General features: G+C 40.9%; 1 protein-coding gene across 8 annotated transcripts; it reads left to right on the forward strand.

The window, feature by feature from the left end:
• The first annotated feature begins 794 nt into the window (after positions 1–794).
• Positions 795–21041, forward strand: Tra2a (transformer 2 alpha homolog). Of its 8 annotated transcripts, none has more exons than XM_050126571.1 (8): positions 795–1005; positions 11224–11357; positions 13452–13611; positions 14477–14665; positions 16870–16985; positions 19253–19381; positions 19987–20051; positions 20206–21041. In XM_050126571.1, exons 1-8 carry the CDS (start codon positions 970–972, stop codon positions 20214–20216), a joined length of 840 nt encoding a protein of 279 aa, XP_049982528.1. In that variant the 5' UTR covers positions 795–969; the 3' UTR covers positions 20217–21041. The 8 variants fall into 8 exon arrangements, with proteins under 8 accessions (XP_049982528.1, XP_049982530.1, XP_049982526.1 ...); XM_050126573.1 differs by having other exon boundaries at positions 796–1005; positions 10635–11357; positions 19250–19381; positions 19984–20051; XM_050126569.1 differs by having other exon boundaries at positions 796–1005; positions 19250–19381.
• The last annotated feature ends 1826 nt before the right edge of the window (positions 21042–22867 follow it).

Genomic DNA, 22867 nt, shown 5'->3' on the forward strand with positions numbered 1-22867 from the left:
TTAAATCTGGCCAGGAGGTGATAGCTTGCGCCTTTAATCCGAGCACTCTGGAGACGAAGCAGGCATATTATCTGTGAGTTCAGCCTGGTCTAAGGAGTGAGTGCCAGCACATCCAAGGCTACACAAACAATAAACCCTGTCTCAAAAAACAAACAAACAAAGGGCTGGAGAGATGGCTCAGCAGTTAAGATAACTGGCTGCTCTTTCAAAGGTTCTGAGTTCAATTCCCAGCAACTACATGGTGGCTCAAAACCATCTGTAATGAGATCTGGTGCCTTCTTCTGGCCTGCAGGCATACATGCAGACAGGACGGTTACAGAGAGAGGTTACAGAGAGAAACCCTGTCTTGAAAAACCAATAAACAAACAAATAATACATAAGAAAGAAAGAAAGAAAGAAAGAAAGAAAGAGAAAGGAAGGAAGGAAGGAAGGAAGGAAGGAAGGAAGGAAGGAAGGAAGGAAGAAAGAAAGAAAGAAAGAAAGAAAGAAAGAAAGAAAGAAAGAAAGTCTAGGAGGGAGATTGGAATCAGGAAAGACCAAGGAACTCCTAGCATTTCCGTATATCCCCAACTGTGCACGTACAGCTATTTTAACGTTAAAAACAGCAAATATTCACGCACGCCTTAATTCCAGCACGAGGGGTACAAACAAACCAGACTCCAAGGAACCAGGCTCCCGAAGCCCGCCAATCTCCCGCGCTAGGACAGGTGGACACAAAGCCTCCCGGGGTGGGGGGCGGAGCTGGTGACGCCCGCCCCGCCCCCTGACGTCAGACGCCGGGGACACCAGGAGGTTTGTGGCGGTGCCGGCGCCATTTTGCCCGTGCCTGCGAGCTAGTGGGAGTGGAGCGCCCCGGCCCTTGTTGCCGTCGCCTTCCTCCTCCCCACAGTCCAGACAGCGGGTCACTAGACCGTCGGCCGTCGAGCCGAGACTTGTCTCTTGTCTAGTTCTCGGGAGCTCCTGGCCGACATGAGTGATGTAGAGGAGAACAACTTCGAGGGCAGAGTGAGTACAAAGCCGCGGGAGCCGTCTTCGGCGGCGGCCCGATGCTCCGGGGCTCGGGGACGAGCGCGGTCGGTCGGGCGAGGTTCCGGGGCCCGCGGGAGCAGCCCGCAGGGCCACCGCGAGCGCGTCCTCACGTCCCAAGATGGCTTCGGGGTCCCCCGTGGCTGCCCAGACGCCCCGCTAGCCCGCAGCGCTCGATTCTGGCGGCTGATGGTACCTGGCCTGGTCCTATCCTCTCCTGTCGCTCCCTTTCCTCTCAGCTTCCCATCTCTGCTCCGAGGTGCGGGTCCCCGGCGCGGTGGGGCAGGAGGCGGCGGGGCGCTCCCTCCGGCCGGATAGTGGTAGGTGCTTCCCGCGGTGGCGTCTCGGGCCACCCCGGCCATCGCAGCGGGGGCTCGGGGTCGGAAGCGCGCGGGGCTGTTGTCCGGGCGGGGTGGCGCTGCTGGCGCGGGACTAGCTGGGGCCTGTGTCTCCTTGGCTCTCTGTTGCAGCGAGCGGCCGCGTCTCCGGCGGAACCGGCGGCGTGGCGTCTCTAAGGCGAGAGCCTTGAGGTTGGAGGTGGGACGAGCCCAGTGGAGTGGTTAGCCAACGACCGCAGCGACCCTTAGGAGTTCTTAAGACGAGAGCTGTGAAGGGAAAACTACGCCAGGACCTTGTCCCCTAATGTCCTCTTTCCTTTCACCTCGGGATGAGTGTGGCAACGCCGTAACGCCTGGCCGCCTGACTGCTCCATGTTGGCTTCCTTGGGTCTCAACTCCTAATGCTTTCTTTCCTTGGCCTTCTGAAAACTCCTTTACAGGTTCTTATGATTAAACTTGTCAAGGCATCTTACTTTAGCCTTACGTAATTGAACAAATTTCGTGACTCAGTTTTGAAAGGGGGAAAATAGCTCATCATTGCTATTACCCAAGTTTTCAGGCCCTCCCCCATCTCCCAGGAAGGGATTCGAGGTTTTCTTGGGTCCCGTGACTGTAAAGCAGCGCAAAGACTACGTTATCCTCAGCTTGAGGGTATTAGAACGTCTATTACCGGCTTTTGAGCTTTCTTTCCAAAGTTGCCCTAGTAGAAACCGATGAAAGTGAGTCCTGGTGAAACCCTGTAAGAAGAAAAAAAAGGGAACAAAAGTCCCAGGCTATGAGTGTTCCGGCTGTTGGATTGGTATTTATTCTAGTGGGGCGGGTGAAGGGGAAAAAAAACAAAACACTGGAGGGGTTTGTTGGCAGGAAAGAATTTGTTCCTTCTAGAAAAGGCTACTAATTGCTCTGATTCTTTTCTGATTTGTTGTCTAGTGGAAGGAGTAGTAAACAGTTACCGCCTTACCCACCCCAAAATACTTAATATTCCCGAATCCAGTTTTCAGTTAAAATTTATTTAGGCCTTTACAGCCAAGTTAACAAAAAAAAGGGGGGGGTTTTCAAGCTCCCCCTCTTCTGCCGTTTGTAGAGACATTTTTAAAATGGTACTTGTGGCTCATTTAGGTTGACGCACTATATAAAGAATTGGAAGACTCGGGGCTGGAGAGATGGCTCAGTTGTTAGGGCCTTTGACTGCGCTTCCAGAGGACCTGGGTTCAATTCGCAGCACCCACGTGGCAGCTCACAGCTGTTTGTAACTCCATGATCTAACACCCTCACACAGATATACATGCAAGCAAAACACCAATTATAATTTTTTTTTTTCCGAGACAGGGTTTCTTTGTAGCTTTTTTGGTTCCTGTCCTGGAACTAGCTCTTCTAGACCAGGCTGGTCTAGAAGACCACTCACAGAGATCCGCCTGCCTCTGCCTCCCTAGTGCTGGGATTAAAGGCGTGCACCACCACCGCCCGGCCAATTATGAATTCTTTAAAAAAAAAAAAAGAATCAGAAGACTAGAGGCTTTTCTGAAGGTTCGCCTGGATTTGTTGTTGTCCTTTGGTTTACTGGAGTGGAACCCAGGGCTTGTAGGTGCCAGGCAAGTGCTCTGGTACTCCTTTTTCTTATAACAACTTGGTATTTAATATGGTAGTTTTTGTTTTCTGCTGGCCATAAATCAGCAGTGATGAAATTTCATGTGACACAGCAGTGGTGTCACCCCTTCTCATTGCTTTTGAGGGTAACAGCCCTAAAAGATTTTTAGATAATATATTTGCTTTAGTTTCTATAGGAAATTCTGAGAAGAGTGTGTTATCTTCAGGATGTCACAGGGAACATGATAGTTCCATCTCTGGAAAAGTATTTAAAATTGGGTGGAAACCTTTTTTTGTTTTGTTTTTCAAACCTTTTGAACCTGTCCTGGAACTAGCTCTTGTAACCCAGGCTGGCCTTGACAGAGACCACCTGCCTCTGCCTCCCAAGTGCTGGGATTAAAGGTATGTGCCACCACCTCCTGGCTAAGTGGAGACTTTTTAAGGTCTACCAAACACTGAAGGCAAAATATTTGCATATAAATATATCTACATTTACAGTATTTAGAATTCAGACCCCAAAGTTATTTTGTGATACTTTTATAAACTTATTTTTCCTGATAATCTAGCAATGGCTAGAGTGCTGTCAGCATTTTAGAAATGAACCACCCCAAACCATGCTGGGCACACCTTTAACTCCTCCAGTACTCGGGAGGCAGAGGTAGGTAGATCTGGGTGAATTTGAGGCCAACCTAGCTACCAAGGACAGCTGGGGTTGGTTACACAGAGAAATACCAAAAGAAAAAGAACCAAGACCCAGAAGACCATATAAGCCCCAGTTAACTGCTCGTTGTATATCCATAATCTCTTTTCTCCCCCTCCTTTAATTTTATTGTATGTGTGTGGGTGTTTTGCTTGCTGCAGTGCCTGAGGAAGCCAAAAGAGGAAGTTACATCCTCTGAGGCTAGGGTTATAGGTGATGTCAGGTTACCAAGTGGGTGCTGGGAATTGAACCGGGGTCCTAGAAGAGCAGCCAGTTCTCTTAATTGCCACAGCATCTCTCCAGCCCATATTTCAGGTTATTAATCTAACAAGGATTTGTAGTCCTAGTTTGACAATCCATATCTGGGTCTAAAACTGTTATCAAGTATATGAGGTTAAGTGCTGAAATAAGTGTCAGACAAGTTTGATTAAATGTGCAGTCAGGGGGCTGGAGAGGTGATGGTACTTATTACTATTCCAAAGGTCCTGAGTTCAATTCTCAGCAACTACATGGTGACACACAACCATCTGTGCTTGCCAACATATATACAGTCAGAACACTGTATACATAATAAATAAATTAATCTTTTAATTAAAAAATACGCGAGTCAGATGGTTGAATTCTAGAATCTGGTGGTAGTGAGAATACTGAAAGGAAATATAAGACCAAAACAACTGATACAAGAGCAACAGAACACAGCTTGAATTATTTAAGACTAGAAATCCTTTTCAAGAAAGACAGGAGAAGGGGCTGGAGAGATGGCTCAGTGGTTCAGAGCATTGTCTGCTCTTCCAAAGGTCCTGAGTTCAATTCCCAGCAACCACATGGTGGCTCACAACCATCTGTAAAGAGATCTGGTGCCTTCTTCTGGCCTGTAGGCATACGTGTAGACAGAATAATAAAAGATCTTTTTAAAAAAAGGAAGTTAAAAGTTTTCATTTGGGACTTAAGTTGTGGTGGTGGGTTTTTTTTTGTTTGTTTTGGGGTTTTTCAAGACTTAAAGTTTCTCTAGCTTTGGCGTTTATCCTGGCTGGAATTAGACCAGACTGGCCTTGAACTCAAAGAGATCCCCTTGCCTTCCCAGTACCACGATTAAAGGAATGTGCCACCTCCCAGCTTGATTTAAGATCTTTATGAGGACTGGAGAGGTGGCACAGTTGTTAAGAGCACTTGCTGATCATGAAGAGGATCCAGGTTTGTTCTTAGCACTGGCATCAAGTACCCACAACATCTTTGAGTTTCCAAATGATCCAGTGCTCTCTTCTAGCCTCTAGCACCTGGGTGCAAGTGGTGCACATCAACATATGCAACGCAGATTTTTTTTTTAGATTATATTATTATATATACAGTGTTCTATCTGCATGTATGCGTGCAGGCTAGGAGGGCACCAGTTCTCATTACAAGTGGTTGATGATTTGTCATACCTCTTAGACTAAATTAAGCTTCTCCAACTTAATTTTAATCATTTACTTAGTTTAATTTGCTTAAGGGGGCAGGTAGAGTGGAAGTAAGAGAAGGTTGAGTTTTCATAGTGTCTTCCAGAGGACCTGAGTTGGTCTCTCCCAGCAACCACATCAGGTAGCTCACAATTGTCTGTAACTCCAGCTCCAAGAAATCCCAATGCCCTCTTCTGGCCTCTGCAGACGCTAATACAGACGTGTGCACATAAAATCTTTTTTTAAAGCTGGGTGTGGTGGTGCATACCTTTAATCCCAGCACTCTGGTGGCAGAGGCAAGCCTGGTCCACATAGTGAAATTCAGGATAGCCAGAGCAACACAGAGATACCATGAATGAAAGAATGAAATCAGCCTTTTTAAGCCTCTACTGTTCAGTGGTTAAAGGCAAGTGCCACCAAACCCGACAGCCTGATTTCAGTCCTTCCAGTGTACATGGTGGAGAAAGAACAGACTTCTACATGCCTGCCAATGCACACAAACCACCACTCCCAGTCCATACATGATTTTAGAAAAAATGGGTAAAGCCGGGCAGTGGTGGCACACACCTTAATCCCAGCACTCAGGAGACAGAGGCAGGCATATTTCTGAGTTCGAGGCCAACCTGGTCTACAGAGTGAGTTCCAGGGCAGCCAGAGATACACAGAGAAACCCTGTCTTGAAAAACCATGGGTTAAAGCAACCAGGTATTGTGGAACCTGCCTATAATCAATCCCTCTTGAAAAGGGATGGGAGGATCAGGAGTTGGACTGTATGGAATGGGATCAGGGTGGAGAGGGAGATAATGGCTAACCAAATCTGGTAGCTCAGACCTGTAATTTGCACTGAAGGGGAATTGCTGTAGATACAGGGCATAGTGAGTTGCAGATAGCCCGAACTACCAGAAAACCAAGTAGGAAAGATAAAGCTGTTACTTTGTGGGAATAGTACTAACCCTGAATTTGGTGTTGGATTTATTTTAAAACCAGTGTGTTTAAATGCTATCATTAAACCAGTTAGTTGTATGTTCCACTGTTTTTTCTCCACCCTATCCCTACTTTCTTGTAAAAGGCAGACTTTTGAAAAGAAGCAGTGCCTGTAATTCATTTACAATGCATTGCTATAATTTTATAGATGGTAAAGCGTTTGCACTCTGTACTACCCCTAAAATGGGAATTAAAAAACCATGAAGTGACACACATGGTGGTACTTGGGAAGTGGTGAGAATTTGCTGCAGCTTTCTGCCCCCACCCAGCCTTGAGATCTGAGAGACTAACAGAGCAAATATTATAGATGAGTCTTTTTTTTTTTAAAGCTAATTGTCTTATAACTTGGTAACAAGTTTAGCAAGGGAAAAATTGCTTGACTAATCAGCATAATAGTTTCCTTGAGCCCAGCTGACTAGAAAATAATAGTAGATGCTCAGGCATCATGATCTTTGTAAAAGGTATATATTTCTGTGCTAAGTGAATTGATTCTGTTATTTCATAAATCTTAGCAGGTTTAATAGGACAGAGGTAAAGGTGAAAATATAACAGTCACATTGAGGAAGAGATTGATTGTTGAATACTAGGAAATGTAGAAGGCCAGCAGTAAAAGAAAATGTGAGCTGTACATATACTTGTCTGTGGTCTTTGTTGTGGTATTCATCAGAGGTATGAGTAGGTAGGCCTGATAGAAGAAAATTTACTTTTCCCCCTTGAAATCAAGACCCTGTCGTGTGATTAATACCTTCATGAAAGAGATGAAGATGAAACTATGAATGGAGAATTTGGTGATTGGTTTTTACTTTGGCTTTAACATACCCAAGCCAATTTAGTCCAATAAACTTGAGAGGAGCCAGTGACCTTGAACATGGATCACCACTGCTAAGAGTTAAGCTCCTGTTACCTTCCACACCCAAGTATGGGGCATCAGCTCAGCTTTGTGCCTGTTAGGAGAGCTCTTAAACAACTGTGCTACATCCCAGCCCTTTGCAGTCATTTTTTATACCAGCTTTTGAACGTGACATTTTATTAAAACACATAAGCGGTCAGAGTTATGGGCAATCTTAAAAATTCTTACCAAAAGATTGTAAGTATTGCAGATAACCTGATATCTGTGGCATGAGTTTAAAGTTTGATTATGATTGCTAGACACTAAGCCATTTATGATAAAGTTTTTTTAATTATACCAAACGTTTAGAGAATACAAACATATGTCATGTGAGTTGTCCATGAGCCTTTGTAATTAGAGACCACGTTGACTTCATGGTGTATCAGACAAACAGAATGTTAAGAGATGGCTTCACATCCTAATTTCTGTTAAAGAACTACCCTATTGTATCCCAGAGAAAGAAAGCATAAGTGTCCCTACTGTAGCCTGATAAGTAGAGTATAATATTTGGACAACCAAAGTGCATTTTCTTCTTGGGGCATTTGTTTTAAATCCACTGGTTTATTTCTATGTAAATTCCTACTTTAAAGGACTAGAGAAAAAACTGGAAGTTTGTTCACATGATGTACAGACTTGAATATATTTAAGTTTGTCCCTATAATCTGGTGGGGTTGCCTGGACCTAGTATTTAAAAGGGTTATTATAATGTTTATATAAGTTTAGTCATATTTACTGAATATTAAGTATTTAGGTTTTATATTTTGCATCTGCAATACTGAGTTTCCTATTGCTTTCTTATGTTCTGTAACAGTTTGTCCATATAGCAAACTCTAGAACCTGTTTGGGTGAGTTGTGCTTTGAAAGCTTTCTGCCTGGCTTCTTTGTGGTTTGTAGTGTCTAAGGTAGATGGAAGAAACCTTTATCTCTTCAATAAGACAGCTTTTAGAAATGCTTAGTCTATTGAGACAAGACAGAGAACCGCCTTACCTGCATTTTTTTTCTCCCTTGCAATTTATGTTTCCAAATTCTAAATAAGGTTATGAATTTCTCTTTTGAAATTTAAGATTAGCTAGATGTGGTCACACATGATGTTCCAGTTTCTTAGAATGGAGAGGAGAGGCTCATTTGATACCACAAGTTTGAAGTCAGCCTGGGCAACATGATGAAATCTCAATTCAAAAACAAAGGGGAAAAAGTTAAGTTCCAGTAATGGTGATCTTTAATCACAGCACTTGAGAGGCATAGGCAGACAGATCTCTGAGTAGGAGGCCAATCTTGTCTACAGAGTGAGTTCTAGGACAGCCAGGACTACACAGAAACCCTGTCTCGAAAAAAAACAAGAGAAAAGGTAAAAGTTCACTGAAAAGTTGAAATTGTTTCATTTAAAAAGATGGGACAGAGTTTTTTTTTTTTTTTTTTTAATATCTGCCTTCCATAAGTGACTACTGGAACCTGGTTTCTAATACAGTCTTTAGTGAAAGTGGCATTTATCTAGTTAGTGTTTGAGAAATAAGACATTTTTTAAACAATAAGCATTAGTATGGCCATATTCTGTAACATTTGATTGTTCATAGTATAAGTCTGTAACATTTATGATAGGTGTTAGCAGACAGTTAAGGGGACTACTCTAGAATGTTGTTTAAAATGTCTTTTAAAAGATACTCTGGCAAACTGATATTTTGTTGTGGCTCTAAATCTGGGATTTATTTTATTATTTTTTGCATTCACATATATAGCATATTGTGTATTATATACTATTACTATATTATATATGTGTCGATATAAATAAATTGAATTATTAGAGTCTCCAGAAGTAATTTTTGGAGCCAGCAAGTTGGTTCAGTGGGTAAGAGTTGCTGCCACATTTCATAACCCAACTTCCGAATGGACTCTTAACAAGTTGCTTAAAAGAAGTCATATTTTGAAAACAATGTTTATGAGGAGAGGCTTGGACATTAATTTTTGGCTTATATAGGATTTTTTTAAATTCATAGTAAAGCTAAAGGTTTATAGTATCTCAGCAAAACCTGCTACTTCTGTGTAAAGAGGCTGTGGTGCATGTGTAAACACTGCTGCCACCACGGTACTTCCACAGCAGCATACTTGTATGCCATTCTAGTGGGTCTGTTTTAGAGGGAGGAAAACTAAAAGGAAGACATTCTCTTGATTCGAATTTTGAACCAGCCCTTTGCGATTTCAATTACAAGCAAATTTAATAAATTTTTTAAGCACTAAGTATTTTGATCCAGGCAGCTGTCTAGATATGAAAGACTAAACACTGGAAAGGTTGGTGGGGTCCTGGTGATACAGACCTTGAATGAAGCCTAGCATTCAGGAGACAGGGGCAGGAAGATTTCTGTGGGTTCAAGGTCAGATCTACAGAGCAAGTTCCAGGACAGCCAGGGCTGTACAGAGAAACCCTGTTTCAGGGGAAAGGGAAGGAAGAAGGAAAAAAAAAAAAACACTGGAAAGGTTGTCATTGAATTAAACTTCAAGGAAAGGGTCCAAGGATGTAGTCCAGTTGAAGTGCTTACCTACCACCAGGCCCTTTTTAGTCCTCAGCACTACCTAGAACCATGTTTGATGTGGGATATCTTACTGTATAAATGAAAATTGATATGAATATGTGTTTTTGTAAGAGTGGACTAATTCTTTGCATTCATAACTGAGTCTTAAGTGGATGGAAAAACCAAATTTTGGTTTCTGTTTTGATTGTATGGGTCTCAACATCAATCAAGTAAGTTACTGTGCTTTTTAATCAGTTATAAAATATTTGGTAAGTTTTTATGTAGAACTAACTTCAGAAACCAGTTGGCATGAAGGAGATGTCTTTCTCATCAGCAGTATACACAGATGCCCCTGCAAGGAGTGCAGATGTGCATAAATGCAGAAAGCAGTGGAATCAAGCAAGGACAAGCATATTTTGTTTGTGCTTTATGGTATTTAAGTGGTACAAGAGTCAAGGATTTCTGTGAACCATAGTCCATCCTGAGTTATAAAAATGCAAATTTGTGTCTCCTGAAACAACAGCATACATTTCAGGAATTTACAAGCCAAAGTGAAATTGTTAGAAACTTTGTGCTCTTTTCCTTTAGTTTTTTTTTAATGCTTGTCTTCAGAACACGTCTTTCTGGTTAATATGAATGGGTGAAAATGGTAGTCAAAACTGGGAGGTATAATTTTACAAATTTGTTATGGTTTTTATCTCTGGCATGTGTGCTATCATGTGAGTTCAGGTGGTGTGTATGGCCACTTTGGCCTGGGATGTTTTGCTTCGGCTGTACCTGAATTTCTTAGTGTGGTTTATTGAAAGTTAATTCTAAGATCAGTAAGATCCTTCAGCCTGTAAAAGTGGAAAATGAATATTTAGGTGGGGGGGAATTGTAGTTTATGTTTGAATTACATTTATATTAAAATTAGGAACTAGAATGGACTTGGGAGGAGGGTAAAGAGTATGGTTAAAACTTAGAGAAATTCAGTAAATTATGTTAGACTACACATTTGAACATTTTTAAATACTATAAAAAAATTGGTTTTTTTAATTTATTTTTAAATAAACTAGTTATTTGCACTTTCCTGCTGGCCTTTCCATATGGTAGATAACATTCTAAACTCCAGCAGAGTTTTATAATCCCCACGTGCTTAAATATACTAAATGTTCTTTTTCCATTAAGGTTAATGTTCGTGAAGAAATTGAAGAGTTTTTTCCAAGAATGTGGAAGATAAATCAAGATAAAAGAAGGCTAATGAAAAGTATTAAAGATCAGAAAATTAAAATTGAATGGGGGAAAAAAATTGAACAGAAGATTGGTCAGATAGAAGCACTTGAATATTTTTTTAAGGCTATTTTGAATTGTTTGGGGAAGAATACACGAAGTATGAAAAATGAAAAACTCAATGAAGAATGAAGAGAAGTAGAAAGCAAGAGTGAAGTAGAATTAAAAGAATCTGGAAGAATGAATGGGTCCTAGGTTAAGTAAATGTATGGTTTATGTTCCAGTGTCTGTATGATCAAGTTGTAGATGAATTTGCATGATTACTTAGTTAATAGAAAATTGGTGATCTGGTTCAAGTAGGGAATTATTGAGGACAGTTAGCAGTATTAACAATGGGATATTAATGAGCTGAAATTTTTTTCTGGAGGGTGTTGCCTAACCATTTGTTTTTCAGGAGCAATCAATATAAATAATTATGGTACTTTAAATGTTAGGTGGTAGGCATCTACGTGACCAGTGCCATTTGTAATACTGTCTTCTTTGTTAGGAGTCTCGCTCTCAGTCAAAATCTCCAACGGGAACTCCTGCTCGCGTAAAATCAGAGAGCAGGTCAGGATCTCGTAGTCCATCACGGGTTTCCAAACATTCTGAATCCCATTCTCGATCAAGATCAAAATCCAGGTAAGTTTAGAATGTGTAAACTGCTTTCTTCACAACTAGGGACTTGTGCTAGGTCTCCTTTTAGCTGCATTTTGTACAGAAAGTTCACCGATGGCTCAGACTGCAGAATGTAGAATCATTCCTTGGCACATCTGTTAGTTACTACCCATTGAGTAAAGGCACCTGTTGCCACACTTAATTCTCTGAGTTTAATCCTTGGAAGCCAAATGGTGGAACAGACTGCTGCAGTTGTCCTCTGACCTACCCATGTGCTCACACAAGTACATTGTACATACACAGTTTAAAACAAAAATACTAGATACGCACATCTTTAGTCCACTTTACTGTCTGAAGCAGAATCTTTCGGTCAGTCCAGAGCTTGCCAGTGTGCCTGTTCTATAGGCAGAGATCTTGTTTTGAGAGTCCCTAGTCTCTCTACCTTCCAAAACTGGAGTTACAGGCCAGTAGCTACACCTGGCCTACATTTACAGGACTTCTGAAGATCTGTACTCATAGTTCTCTGCCTTATGGTGATCACCCATAAGCTATCTGCCCAAGCCAAAAAAACTGATTCTTTTTATTGGTGGTGGTGGATTGCACTAAAATTAGTATTAAGTGAGAATAGGAATATCTTCATTAGTATTCTTCCCACTCAAATGATTTTTCTCTGGTAGTATGCCATTAGATTTATTTCATTCCTCTCTTAGTCTGTTTACTCAAGAACTTAATACCAGGTTACCTCAATACTCTTTGTTCTTTACTAGTTCCTTTATCATTTTGCTATTCTCTAAGTGCATCTCTATCACTTCCTTCCTTTCTTTTTTCAATTTAGACACGATCTCACTGTCTAGCTAGCTGGCCTGGAACACTGAGATTGTTGTCCCTCTTGGTTAGTAAAGGCGTGCACACCATGCCCTGTTGTTGCTGCTTTTCTTTTTCTTTCTTTATTTTCTTTTTTGAAATAAGATCTGGGGGCTGGAGAGGTGGTTCAGTGGTTAAGAGCGCTAACTGCTCTTCCAGAGGTCATGAGTTCAATTCCCAGCAACCACATGATGGCTTACAGCCATCTGTTATGAGGTCTGGTACCCTCTTCTGGCCTGTAGGCATACATGCAGACAGAAGATTGTATACATCATTATTTTTTTTTTTTTTCAAGACAGGGTTTCTCTGTGGTTTTGGAGCCTGTCCTGGAACTAGCTCTTGTAGACCAGGCTGGTCTCGAACTCACAGCGATCTGCCTGCCTCTGCCTCCCAAGTGCTGGGATTAAAGGCGTGCACCGCCACCACCCGGCCCATAATTAATTTTTTAAAAAAGGAAAGAAATAAGATCTGACTAGCTCTAGAGATACTCCTGTTTCTGTCTCCTGAGCACTGGGATTACTGTTAGTATGTCTTTCCTTTAAGTATGCTTTAACTTTTTTTTTTTTTACTGGAAGATGAAATGAGAGTGAAGGGATGAGCTTAAATAGAAATCTGAAATAATAAGGGCTTGGAAGATGGCTTAGTCAGTGGCTAAGAATGTTTGCTGTTCATCCACAGGACCCACATTTGATTCTTGGTTCTTCGTATATGGTTAACAGCTTACAAACAACCACCTGTAACATACCTTCAGGGGATCTACAGTCCACTTAATGGCAGGCATCCACAGACATGTATACATACACGTAAATAACATGGGCGTGTGCGCGCATGCACGCACAAGCAGGTGCCCACGGAGTCCAAAAGAGGATATCAGATCCCTTACAGAAAGTTGTGTTGGAAACCAAAGTCAGGTCCACTGCAAGTGCAGTCTATATTCTCAACAACCAAACCATCTCTCAACCCCCTCATCTTTTTTTAAACAAACAGAACACCCTTTCTGAGGTCAAATAAGGGGTTGATACAAAAAGCAGCGCAACAAAAATTAAAAGTTTTTTTATTAGATATTTTATATCTCTGTATTAAGTGTACCACATGCATGTAGTTCCCTCAGGGACCCGAAGAGTGAGTCATCCCTGGAACTGGAGTTCCAGGTGGTTAATGATCCTCTGTAAACTAAACCTGGGTTCTCTTAACTGCTGAGCTACTCTCCAGCCCTGTGATTCAGTATTTTACCTGAGTTTATTTCTTTCAAAGGTCAAGGTCAAGGAGACATTCTCATAGACGCTATAGTCGGTCCAGGTCCCACTCTCATAGGAGACGATCTCGAAGTAGATCCTATACGCCAGAGTATCGTCGACGAAGAAGCCGGAGTCATTCTCCAATGTCTAATCGCAGAAGACATACAGGCAGCAGGGTATGTATATAAGAGTTAATGGAAACTTGGTGTTCTCTTTCTCCAGTGTGTAGCCATGGCGTAATACCTTTTATGAAAGAAGTGGTCCTCTAGGAAGAATACATATTTTAGTTACATGTGGTGATACTTGGGAAGCAAAGGTAGGCAGATCCTGAGTCCCAGTCCAAAAAAGCCACAGAGAAACCCTGTGAAAACAAAACAACAACAAAAAAAATTGGTGTGTAGTGCATGGATAATCCCAGCACTGGGGTTACTGAAAAAGTAGAAATGAGTCAGATTAAGTAGTGATGACTAGGCATGCGAAAGGTGAATTCTTTTTTTTTTGTTTGTTTGTTTTTTTTGTTTTTCGAGACAGGGTTTCTCTGTGGCTTTGGAGCCTGCCCTGGAACTAGCTTTGTAGACCAGGCTGGTCTCGAACTCACAGAAATCCGCCTGCCTCCCAAGTGCTGGGATTTTATTTATTTTTGTTTATTTATTTATTGTGTGTGTGTGTGTGTGTGTGTGTGTGTGTGTGTATGCATGCAATATTCTGAAGCCCAGAAGAGGGCACCAGACCTCATTACAGATGGTTGTGAGCCACCATGTGGTTGCTGGGAACTGAACTCAGGACCTTTGGAAGAGCAGGCAATGCTCTTAACCGCTAAGCCATCTCTCCAGCCCCCCAAGTGCTGGGATTAAAGGCGTGCGCCACCATCGCCCGGCTGAAAGGTGAATTCTTTAGGTACACTCTGAAAATGACTGAGCTAGACTAGAGAGAGGGGACAGTTTTGTACAGACTGTAATTATAAAGCCTATTCCAAAGAAGGTTTTGATCTTTTTTATATTGAAGTTTTAATGAAAACTTATTTCTGCCTTTATTCAACAGGCAAATCCAGATCCCAATACTTGCCTGGGAGTGTTTGGCCTCAGTTTGTACACAACAGAAAGAGATCTTCGTGAAGTATTTTCTCGATATGGACCGTTGAGTGGTGTCAATGTAGTTTATGATCAGCGAACTGGCAGGTCACGTGGATTTGCTTTTGTGTATTTTGAGAGGATAGATGACTCTAAAGAGGTAAATCTTGTTTTATAATTTTCATTTGAAAGAATTTTGGTATGCATAATAATGATGCAGCGTTACTACTAACAGTCTGTTAACAACATTTCCATGAACATGTCTCCTGACTGTCAGACCTGATTGGAACTCAGTTCAGTGTTACAATTAAAAGGCCAGTTTTGCTTTTCAGCTCATGCTTTCTTGTATAATTACATGCTAATTGAAATCTGACCTCGTAAAGTGAGCTATCAGAATTAATGTTAAAAACCACAGTGTGTAAGGGTTCTCATAGATTAGATGACCCCAGAGCCCAAGTCTTAATGATGCTGAAGTTAAGAAACTATATGATTCTTAGTTTGTAAATTATTTATCCCATAGGCATACCAATGTCTTAATTTCTCAGTTATCACAACTTTTTTAATGGTGTGGTTTAGTGGCTTGCTTATTCCTGCTTTTTCTGTGTTAAGATTTGTGTGTTTATGTTCATTGGTGTTTCGCCTGTATGCATGTCTGTGTGAAGGTGCCAGATTCCCTGGAACTGGCGTTACAGACACCTGTGAGCTTACATGTGCATGCCGGGAATTGAATTTGGGTTCTCTGGAAAAGCATCCAGTACTATTAACCACTGAGCCATCTCTCCAGCTCCTCTTTTGAGGGTGGGGATTTTTTTTTGTTTGTTTTTTGGACAGGGTCTCACTGCAGCTCTGTCTTCAGCCTCAAGCTCACAGAGCTCTGCCTGCCTCTACCTCACACGTGTTGAGATTAAAAGATTCCTGTTTTTGGTTAAGATGAGCCAGGCTTAGTGCCTGTAATTTCAGCACTTGGGATGGAGGCAGGCATAGACCAATGATGGCTGGGTGGATGGATCTAAACAAGCAGAATAGGGGAACGAATAAAAGAAAGTTAACCTATTTTGATGCCAGACCTGTTTTTCCAAACCTGGCAGGGCAGGAGACTCTCCAGTTAAGTAAAGCTAGGTAGAAATACAATCTGAAATGCTTATGTCCACACACTTTTTCATGTTTACTTGTTTGTCTTAGCTTAATTCTTTAAACTATATTCTTCCTTTTTTTTTTGGTTTTTTTTTTTTTTTTTTTTGTTTTTCGAGACAGGGTTTCTCTGGTTTTGGAGCCTGTCCTGGAACTAGCTCTTGTAGACCAGGCTGGTCTCGAACTCACAGAGATCCGCCTGCCTCTGCCTCCCAAGTGCTGGGATTAAAGGCATGCGCCACCACCGCCCGGCTTAAACTATATTCTTTATAGCATAAAATGGCAATTTAAATACTTGCCAATTTTTCCATTTACTGAAATAGTTAAACTATCGTACATTATTATGGCTTTAAAAAAAAAAGTGAATGGGAGCTGGTTGGTGGTGGCACATGCCTTTAATTGCAGCACTCAGAAAGCAGAAGCAGGTAAGGCTCACCTGGTCTGCAGAGTGAGAGTTCCAAGACAGCCAGGGCTACACAAAGAGTGGGATGATGTATGCCAGCAGGTTGTGTTTTACACGGAGATCGCTAGGGCAGTGCTGACTTAAAATTGTGTGTAGTTCTCAACAAGTGAGTGCAAGTTAGTACAATTGTCCTTTGGCAGGGGGTTCGAGACAGGGTTTCTCTGGCTTTGGAGCCTGTCCTGGAACTAGCTCTTGTAGACCAGGCTGGCCTCGAACTCACAGAGATCCGCCTGCCTCTGCCTCCCGAGTGCTGAGATTAAAGGCATGTGCCACCGCTACCCAGCTACAATTGTTCTCTTGCATCCCTTTAAATCATCACTTCTTGGCTCTTAGTGAGTTTTAACAACAAATACTGAGCTACAAACTGAACAGCAAGAATAGAGGTAGGTTAGGGTGGGCATGGTGGTGTATTTCTAGCACTTGTGAGACATAGATAGAAGAGCTGTAATTTCTAAGCCATTCAGAGTGACGTTAATATCTCTTCTTAAAGTGGGTGGGGGGATTATAAGTTTTAATTTTTAAAAAAGCTCTTAGCTAGCTCATCTTATATATTTGGTGTGAGCTATCCTGAATATCTAAGATCTTTGTAAGTAAAGCAGATCTTGGTGGCATTATCTGGGCAACTTAAATATGTTCTGGACAATACTTAGCTCTGGAAATGCTGACAGTCTGCTATGCAAGCTGAATTGCTATGCTATTTTCAAAAGTTCATACTTAAACTAAAAATGACTTCAAGATCAGTAAATTATGAATGATTTTCTTTTTTATAGGCTATGGAAAGAGCAAATGGAATGGAGCTGGATGGTAGAAGAATACGTGTGGATTATTCTATAACCAAGAGAGCTCACACACCTACACCAGGCATTTACATGGGCAGACCAACTCAGTAAGATTTCGTGTTTTATAGGGATTGAGGACTTGCTTAGCATGTTTAGCGCTTGGGTATAGGGCCCAGACTGCAAAGCAAATTCAGCTTCCAACATACTTAAGATTAAACTGCATTCCAGAAATGTAGAAATATGGGCTGGAGAGATGGTACAAAGGTTAAGAATACTGACTGCTCTTCCAGAGGTCCTGAGTTCAATTCCTAGCAACCACATGGTAGCTCAAAACTGGCTGTAATGAGATCTGGCGCCCTCTTCTGGCCTCCAGGCATACATGGAGGCAGAATGTTGTATAAATCTTTTATTTAATACAACATTATATACAAATATATAAATAAAATCTTTTATTTATCTTTTTAGATAAATAAAAATAAAAAAATCTTTTAAAAGATGTAGAAGTATATCCCCTCCATTTCTGTGTGTGTTTGTGTGTATATGTGTGTGTGTGTGTCCTTCCTTTATCAATATATAATCGTTTAGGGTACTGAAAAGGTAACTGGCTCATCAGTTAAGAATACATGCTGCTGGGGCTGGAGAGATAGCTCAGTGGTTAAGAGCATCGCCTGCTCTTCAAAAGGTCCTGAGTTCAATTCCCGGCAACCACATGGTAGCTCACAACCATCCGTAATGAGGTCTGGTGCCCTCTTCTGGCCTGCAGACATACACACAGACAGAATATTGTACACATAATAAATAAATATTTAAAAAAGTTCCAAAATTATGTTTAAAAAAAAAGAATACATGCTGCTTGTAACAGGAGGATTGGGCTGCTTGCTGTCCTGGCCGCCTGGAAAACACTGCCTGGCCCATTAGCTCTAACTTTTTATTGACTAATTTTACATCTTAATTTAACCCATTTCTGTTAATCTGTGTATATCCACGTGACTGTGCTTACCGGCAAGATTCTAACTAGTGTTCAACTCAGGCAGGGGATCCATGGCATCTTCTACTTTGTCCTTCTTCCCAGCACTCAGTTCTGTCTACTCTGCCTACCTTAAGTTCTCTCCTATCAACTAGGCCAAGGCAGTTTAAATAAGTATTGCTGGGTGTGGTGGCTTGTCTGTAATACCACCATTTAGTAGGCTGGCAAAGGAGAATTGCCACTATTGAAGTCAACCCGTGGCTACATGTATCCCTGTCTCTATAAGATCAAAATAAGTATTTCTTGGAGGCCTCTTTGTAGGACAAATTGTATTGATACTGCTGTTTGTTTTAAAATACCATGATTTTCTCATTGAACAAAAATGTATTATTGTTTTGTTTTTTAAGGAATAGAAAGGAAGTAGAGGCAGGCAGATCTCTGGAGTTTGAGGCCAGCCAGGACTATTGTCACACAAAAAATGGCAGGTGGCAGGAAGAGGGCAGATACAGGCTTTCATTTTGTTTAATTGAGGGAAGTGTGGATTGGGAAATAGTAGACCTGCAGAAAACCAGATAGAAATTGTCCCTTGTTTGGAATACACAAAGAACAGGGGTTTTAAATTCACCTCCAGCTGTAAACATTAGACCCTGTTGTAGTTTTAGTGGAATCTTTTTTTTTTTTTTTTTTTTTTTTTTTTTTTTTTTTTTTTTTGGTGTTCAGGACTTGTTACATTAAGCTAATGTTAGGGAGGAAGTATATAGCTTGGAGGAGTTGGTTCTTGCCATCCATGCAGATTCTGTGGGTAAAATTGTTAGGCTTAGCAGCAAAGGCATTTGCCCACTGACCCCTCTTTCCAGCCTTTACAGTCACTATTTTTTAATTTCCTTTCTTTTAGTTCTTAGGTATAATTTGATGCACTTTGTTCCTATTTCCCATGCTTTGTTTCTTTGTTTGATTGAGATAGGGTCTCTGTAGAGTGTTGGCTGTCTTGGACCTCACTTTGGAGACAGGCTGGGCTCACAGATCCTCCTGTCTCTGCCTTCCGAGTGCCAGCATTAAAGACATGTGCCATCACACTGGGCTTAAAAGTTTGTTTTTGTCTTTACGTATTATGAGTACAGTGCCCTTAGAGGACAAAACTGGTTCAGTTCCCCCACTGGAATGGCAGGCAGGAGTAGCCACACTAAGTGGATGTTGGGAAGTGAAACGAATCTTGGAAGAGTAGCAAGTATGCTCTTAATTGCTTGGCCTTATCTCCAGAGAGTTCTCTTAGAGCATAAGGGGCCAGAACAGAACACTGTGGAAGTCAGTAAGATAAGATGGGAGGGTATTTGCCATGCAAGGGAGGTTTCCTCGTATTAAATAATCCTGGATAATATATAATTTTTTTCCATTTTTCTGTAGTAGTGGTGGTGGAGGTGGCGGAGGAGGAGGAGGAGGTGGCGGCGGCGGCGGTGGTAGACGACGAGATTCTTACTATGATAGAGGATATGATCGAGGCTATGACAGATACGAAGATTACGATTACCGGTACAGGTAATGTTTTAATCTGGGATGTCTAGTCTGTGTTGGATGGTAATCTTATTTAGCACTTTGATATTGGCACATATAAATAAAAACTGGATGTTTGAGTTGAGTATGGTGGCAAGGTAGTCCTTTGTGCTTTTTTGTTTTGGTTTGGTTTTTTGAGACAGGGTTTCTCTGGTTTTGGAGCCTGTCCTGGAACTAGCTCTTGTAGACCAGGCTGGTCTCGAACTCACAGCCTGCCTCTGCCTCCCAAGTTCCTTTGTGCTTGAGAGACAAATATAAGAGGATCACTTGAGCCCAAATCCATCAACATGGTGACTTTACATATTTTGGTGTGGGATGGGTAAGAGTAAAGAAATTTTAGGGCTGAGAATGTCACTTGGAGGTGCTTCTCCAGTATGTGCTAGGTCCTGGGCTCAATCCTCAGTTACATTTGTTGCTCTTTTTTTTTTTTTTAAATTTATTTATCTATTTATTTATTTATTATGTATGCAATAGTCTGTCTGTGTGTATGCCTGCAGGACAGAAGAGGGCACCAGACCCTATTACAGATGGTTGTGAGCCACCATGTGGTTGCTGTGGTGTGCTGATTCATTTCTCGTTTCTTACAGAAGAAGGTCGCCTTCTCCTTATTACAGTCGGTATAGATCACGGTCAAGATCTCGTTCCTATAGCCCAAGTACGTAAAATTTGCTGTTTTTTGTAGCATTGAAACCATCTTTCTAACTAGTAATTTATTTTGAGATACTTGGATATGTGGTCGGTGTTAATAGTTGGAAAAATATTTTAGGCAAAGCAAACTATTAATTATAATTATTTTTGTTCTTTTTCAGGACGCTATTGATAATGATAATGGAGTGGTTGTGGCTAAGGACTCTTTTTCCCTCCTTTTTTTTGATTCTGGATTTTCAAGCTTCTAATGCTTCCTAGTCCTCAAAACAAAACCCTGGTTATTTAATCTGTGGCCAGTTGTGTTTCCGTTTTGCATCCTTTGTTACTCTCTTAATGGTGTAATTGTCATTTAAGTTGTTCAACATCTTAAGTAAAAAAGGAGCCCAGTGTTACACTGTGTGGTTCTTTCTGCTTTTTCGGAGATCGACTCATTACTACGAAGAAAGAAATGATCTTTTGGAAACTTCTGTGACGGATATTGTAGTACACATCCCATTAGTAGAAATCTGCAGTCTTGACAAACTGCCTTTTAACCTTCTTTGGGGGAAGATAAATAACACTTTAAGTAGTCAAGTTGTCTGGAGTGGCATGGAACAGTTGATTAGTTGAGTGTAGAAAGTTTGAAGTTGTAGGAGAAAAATGAAGAATGTAACTTTGAACCTAAAAAATTAAGTCACCTTTTAGGAATTAAAAGCTTGTAGATTCCTATAAAACATGTTATATTTGAAGTTACATGTTAAACCTTATGATCTTAAAGTGTGAGTTTTATGTTAAATTTACAGAAACTTAAGTATTCCCTTAATCATTGAAGGAAAACCTTTATTTATTACCTAGAAAAATTGTATAACTTGCTGTTAGAAATTTTGGTATTGGGTTATTGGTTTTGTGGGTTATTGTATAGTATAGAATTCTAAAATACATGTGGGAAAGAGTAATTTCAAATAAAAGTTAATTTGAAAATGGGGTTGTCTCTTTGATAATAAAAAATACAACTTGATTGAAAGCTATTCTTTTTTTGATATTATGCAGTCATTTATGACTCATTAAGCGTAATCACAGCCAGAAGATAGCATCTGTTGACAAGAGATAACCATTCTCAATTCAGATACATACTTTCAGTGACAAATAGAAGAATATTTATATTACAAACAGAATGAGACATATCTATGCATAGTACAATACATGCAGCAAAAGAATAGCAGTGTGATTATTGATAGATTTCTGATCAAAGAAAAGATCATTAAAAAAACAATCTTAGAAGACTGTATACTATAAAAAATTGATAAACATTTTTTTCAGTGAAAACTCTAGATGCCAATCTTATTATATTAAAAGTACAGAGTTATAGGTCCTACAAGACTGAAGCAAAATTATCAAACTTGAGTCTGGCGTCTTAGACCACTTGACACACAAAAAGCTATTCTTCTAAATTTTTTAATTTTTGAATGTCTGCATGTCTGTGCAGTTTGTACATGCAGTGCCTGCCTTGGACGCTAGAAGAGACTGTATTATCCTCTGGAACTGTTAGAGTTGTAAGCCACTATGAGGGTGCTGGGAATAGAACTGGGCCTCTGGAAGAACATCTCTCCAGCCCTTAGAAGCCAGTTGGGTTTTTGTTTTCCTCTCATTCCTGCAATATAATTTGCAGCATTTTTTCATCCTGAGTTAACAGTATTTCCTCACTTTTTCTTGGGACTTGAGTCAGTTATTACTTTGAGCTTTAAGATCCCTAGTTTGGGACCTGGATCGATTCTGGTTTGTTGTTTTTGGTTTGGTTTTGTGTATGGGGTGGGTAGCAACATGTTGAATAGCTGGCTCTTGTCTCATAGCCTACATTCTGGGGCAACTTTTTGGGTTTTCAAGACAGTAGAACATAGAAATATGGCCTCGACTGTTCTGAAACTTACTCTGTAGACCAGTCTGGCCTTGAGCTCAACAGAGATCCACCTCTTCTGCTTCCCTAGAATTGGAATTAAAGGCATGCAGGGCACATTCTGATTACTTAATATTTTCTTAAAAGGTGCTGGACAGTGGTGGTGCACACCTTTAATCCCAACACTCCAGAGACAGGCACATTTTTGCGAATTTAAGGCCAGTCTAGTCTAGAGCAAGTTCCAGGACAACCCTGTCTTGAATAAAAAGGTTTTTTTATTTTATGTGCATTGATGTTTTACCTGCATGTATGTGTATGAGAATGTTGTATCCCCTGGAACTGGAGTTACAGTTGTGAGCTGCCATGTGTATGCTGGGGATTGGACCTGGGTCCTCTGGAAGAGCTGCCACATGCCAGACTTCATGACCCACTTAAGATTAACTAGAGTCATCTATGTGACCATAGGTTTGGGGCTATCCATTGGAGCCTAGGGTACTCTGCAGTGGCGTACACAACCTAAGAATGTACACAATCAAAGAGCAGCCATAAGTAAAAAATAGAACTCCATGAGTCCCTCCTCTTCCTTGACTGTATAGCATATGGCTGAGCTTAAGCAAATGAGATATATTTGTATGATTGACTTAGACTACAATTCAGATAGAGCAATATGAATTCCATTTGCGTTAAATGTAAAAGGTGGAGGCTGTGGAGATGGTTCAATAGATAGAGTGGCATGCTGGGTGGTGGTGGCAGCATAGGGCCTTTAATCCCAACAAAATGAATCTGAGATCTAGGCCCGCCTGGTTTCAGAGAGTTCCAGGCCTGGCTCCACAGTACACAGAGAAAGCATTCTGAGTTTCATAGGTGTGTGCATGCATGAACATCTGTGCATATGTATATATACATCTTGTAATACACCACACATAGAAAATAAAGTTATAGCTAGGTGT

The sequence above is a fragment of the Alexandromys fortis genome, unplaced genomic scaffold (genome assembly GCF_014885135.2).
Source record: "Alexandromys fortis isolate MF-2015 unplaced genomic scaffold, M_Fortis_MF-2015_v1.1 scaffold_245, whole genome shotgun sequence".
NCBI lineage: Eukaryota > Metazoa > Chordata > Mammalia > Rodentia > Cricetidae > Alexandromys > Alexandromys fortis.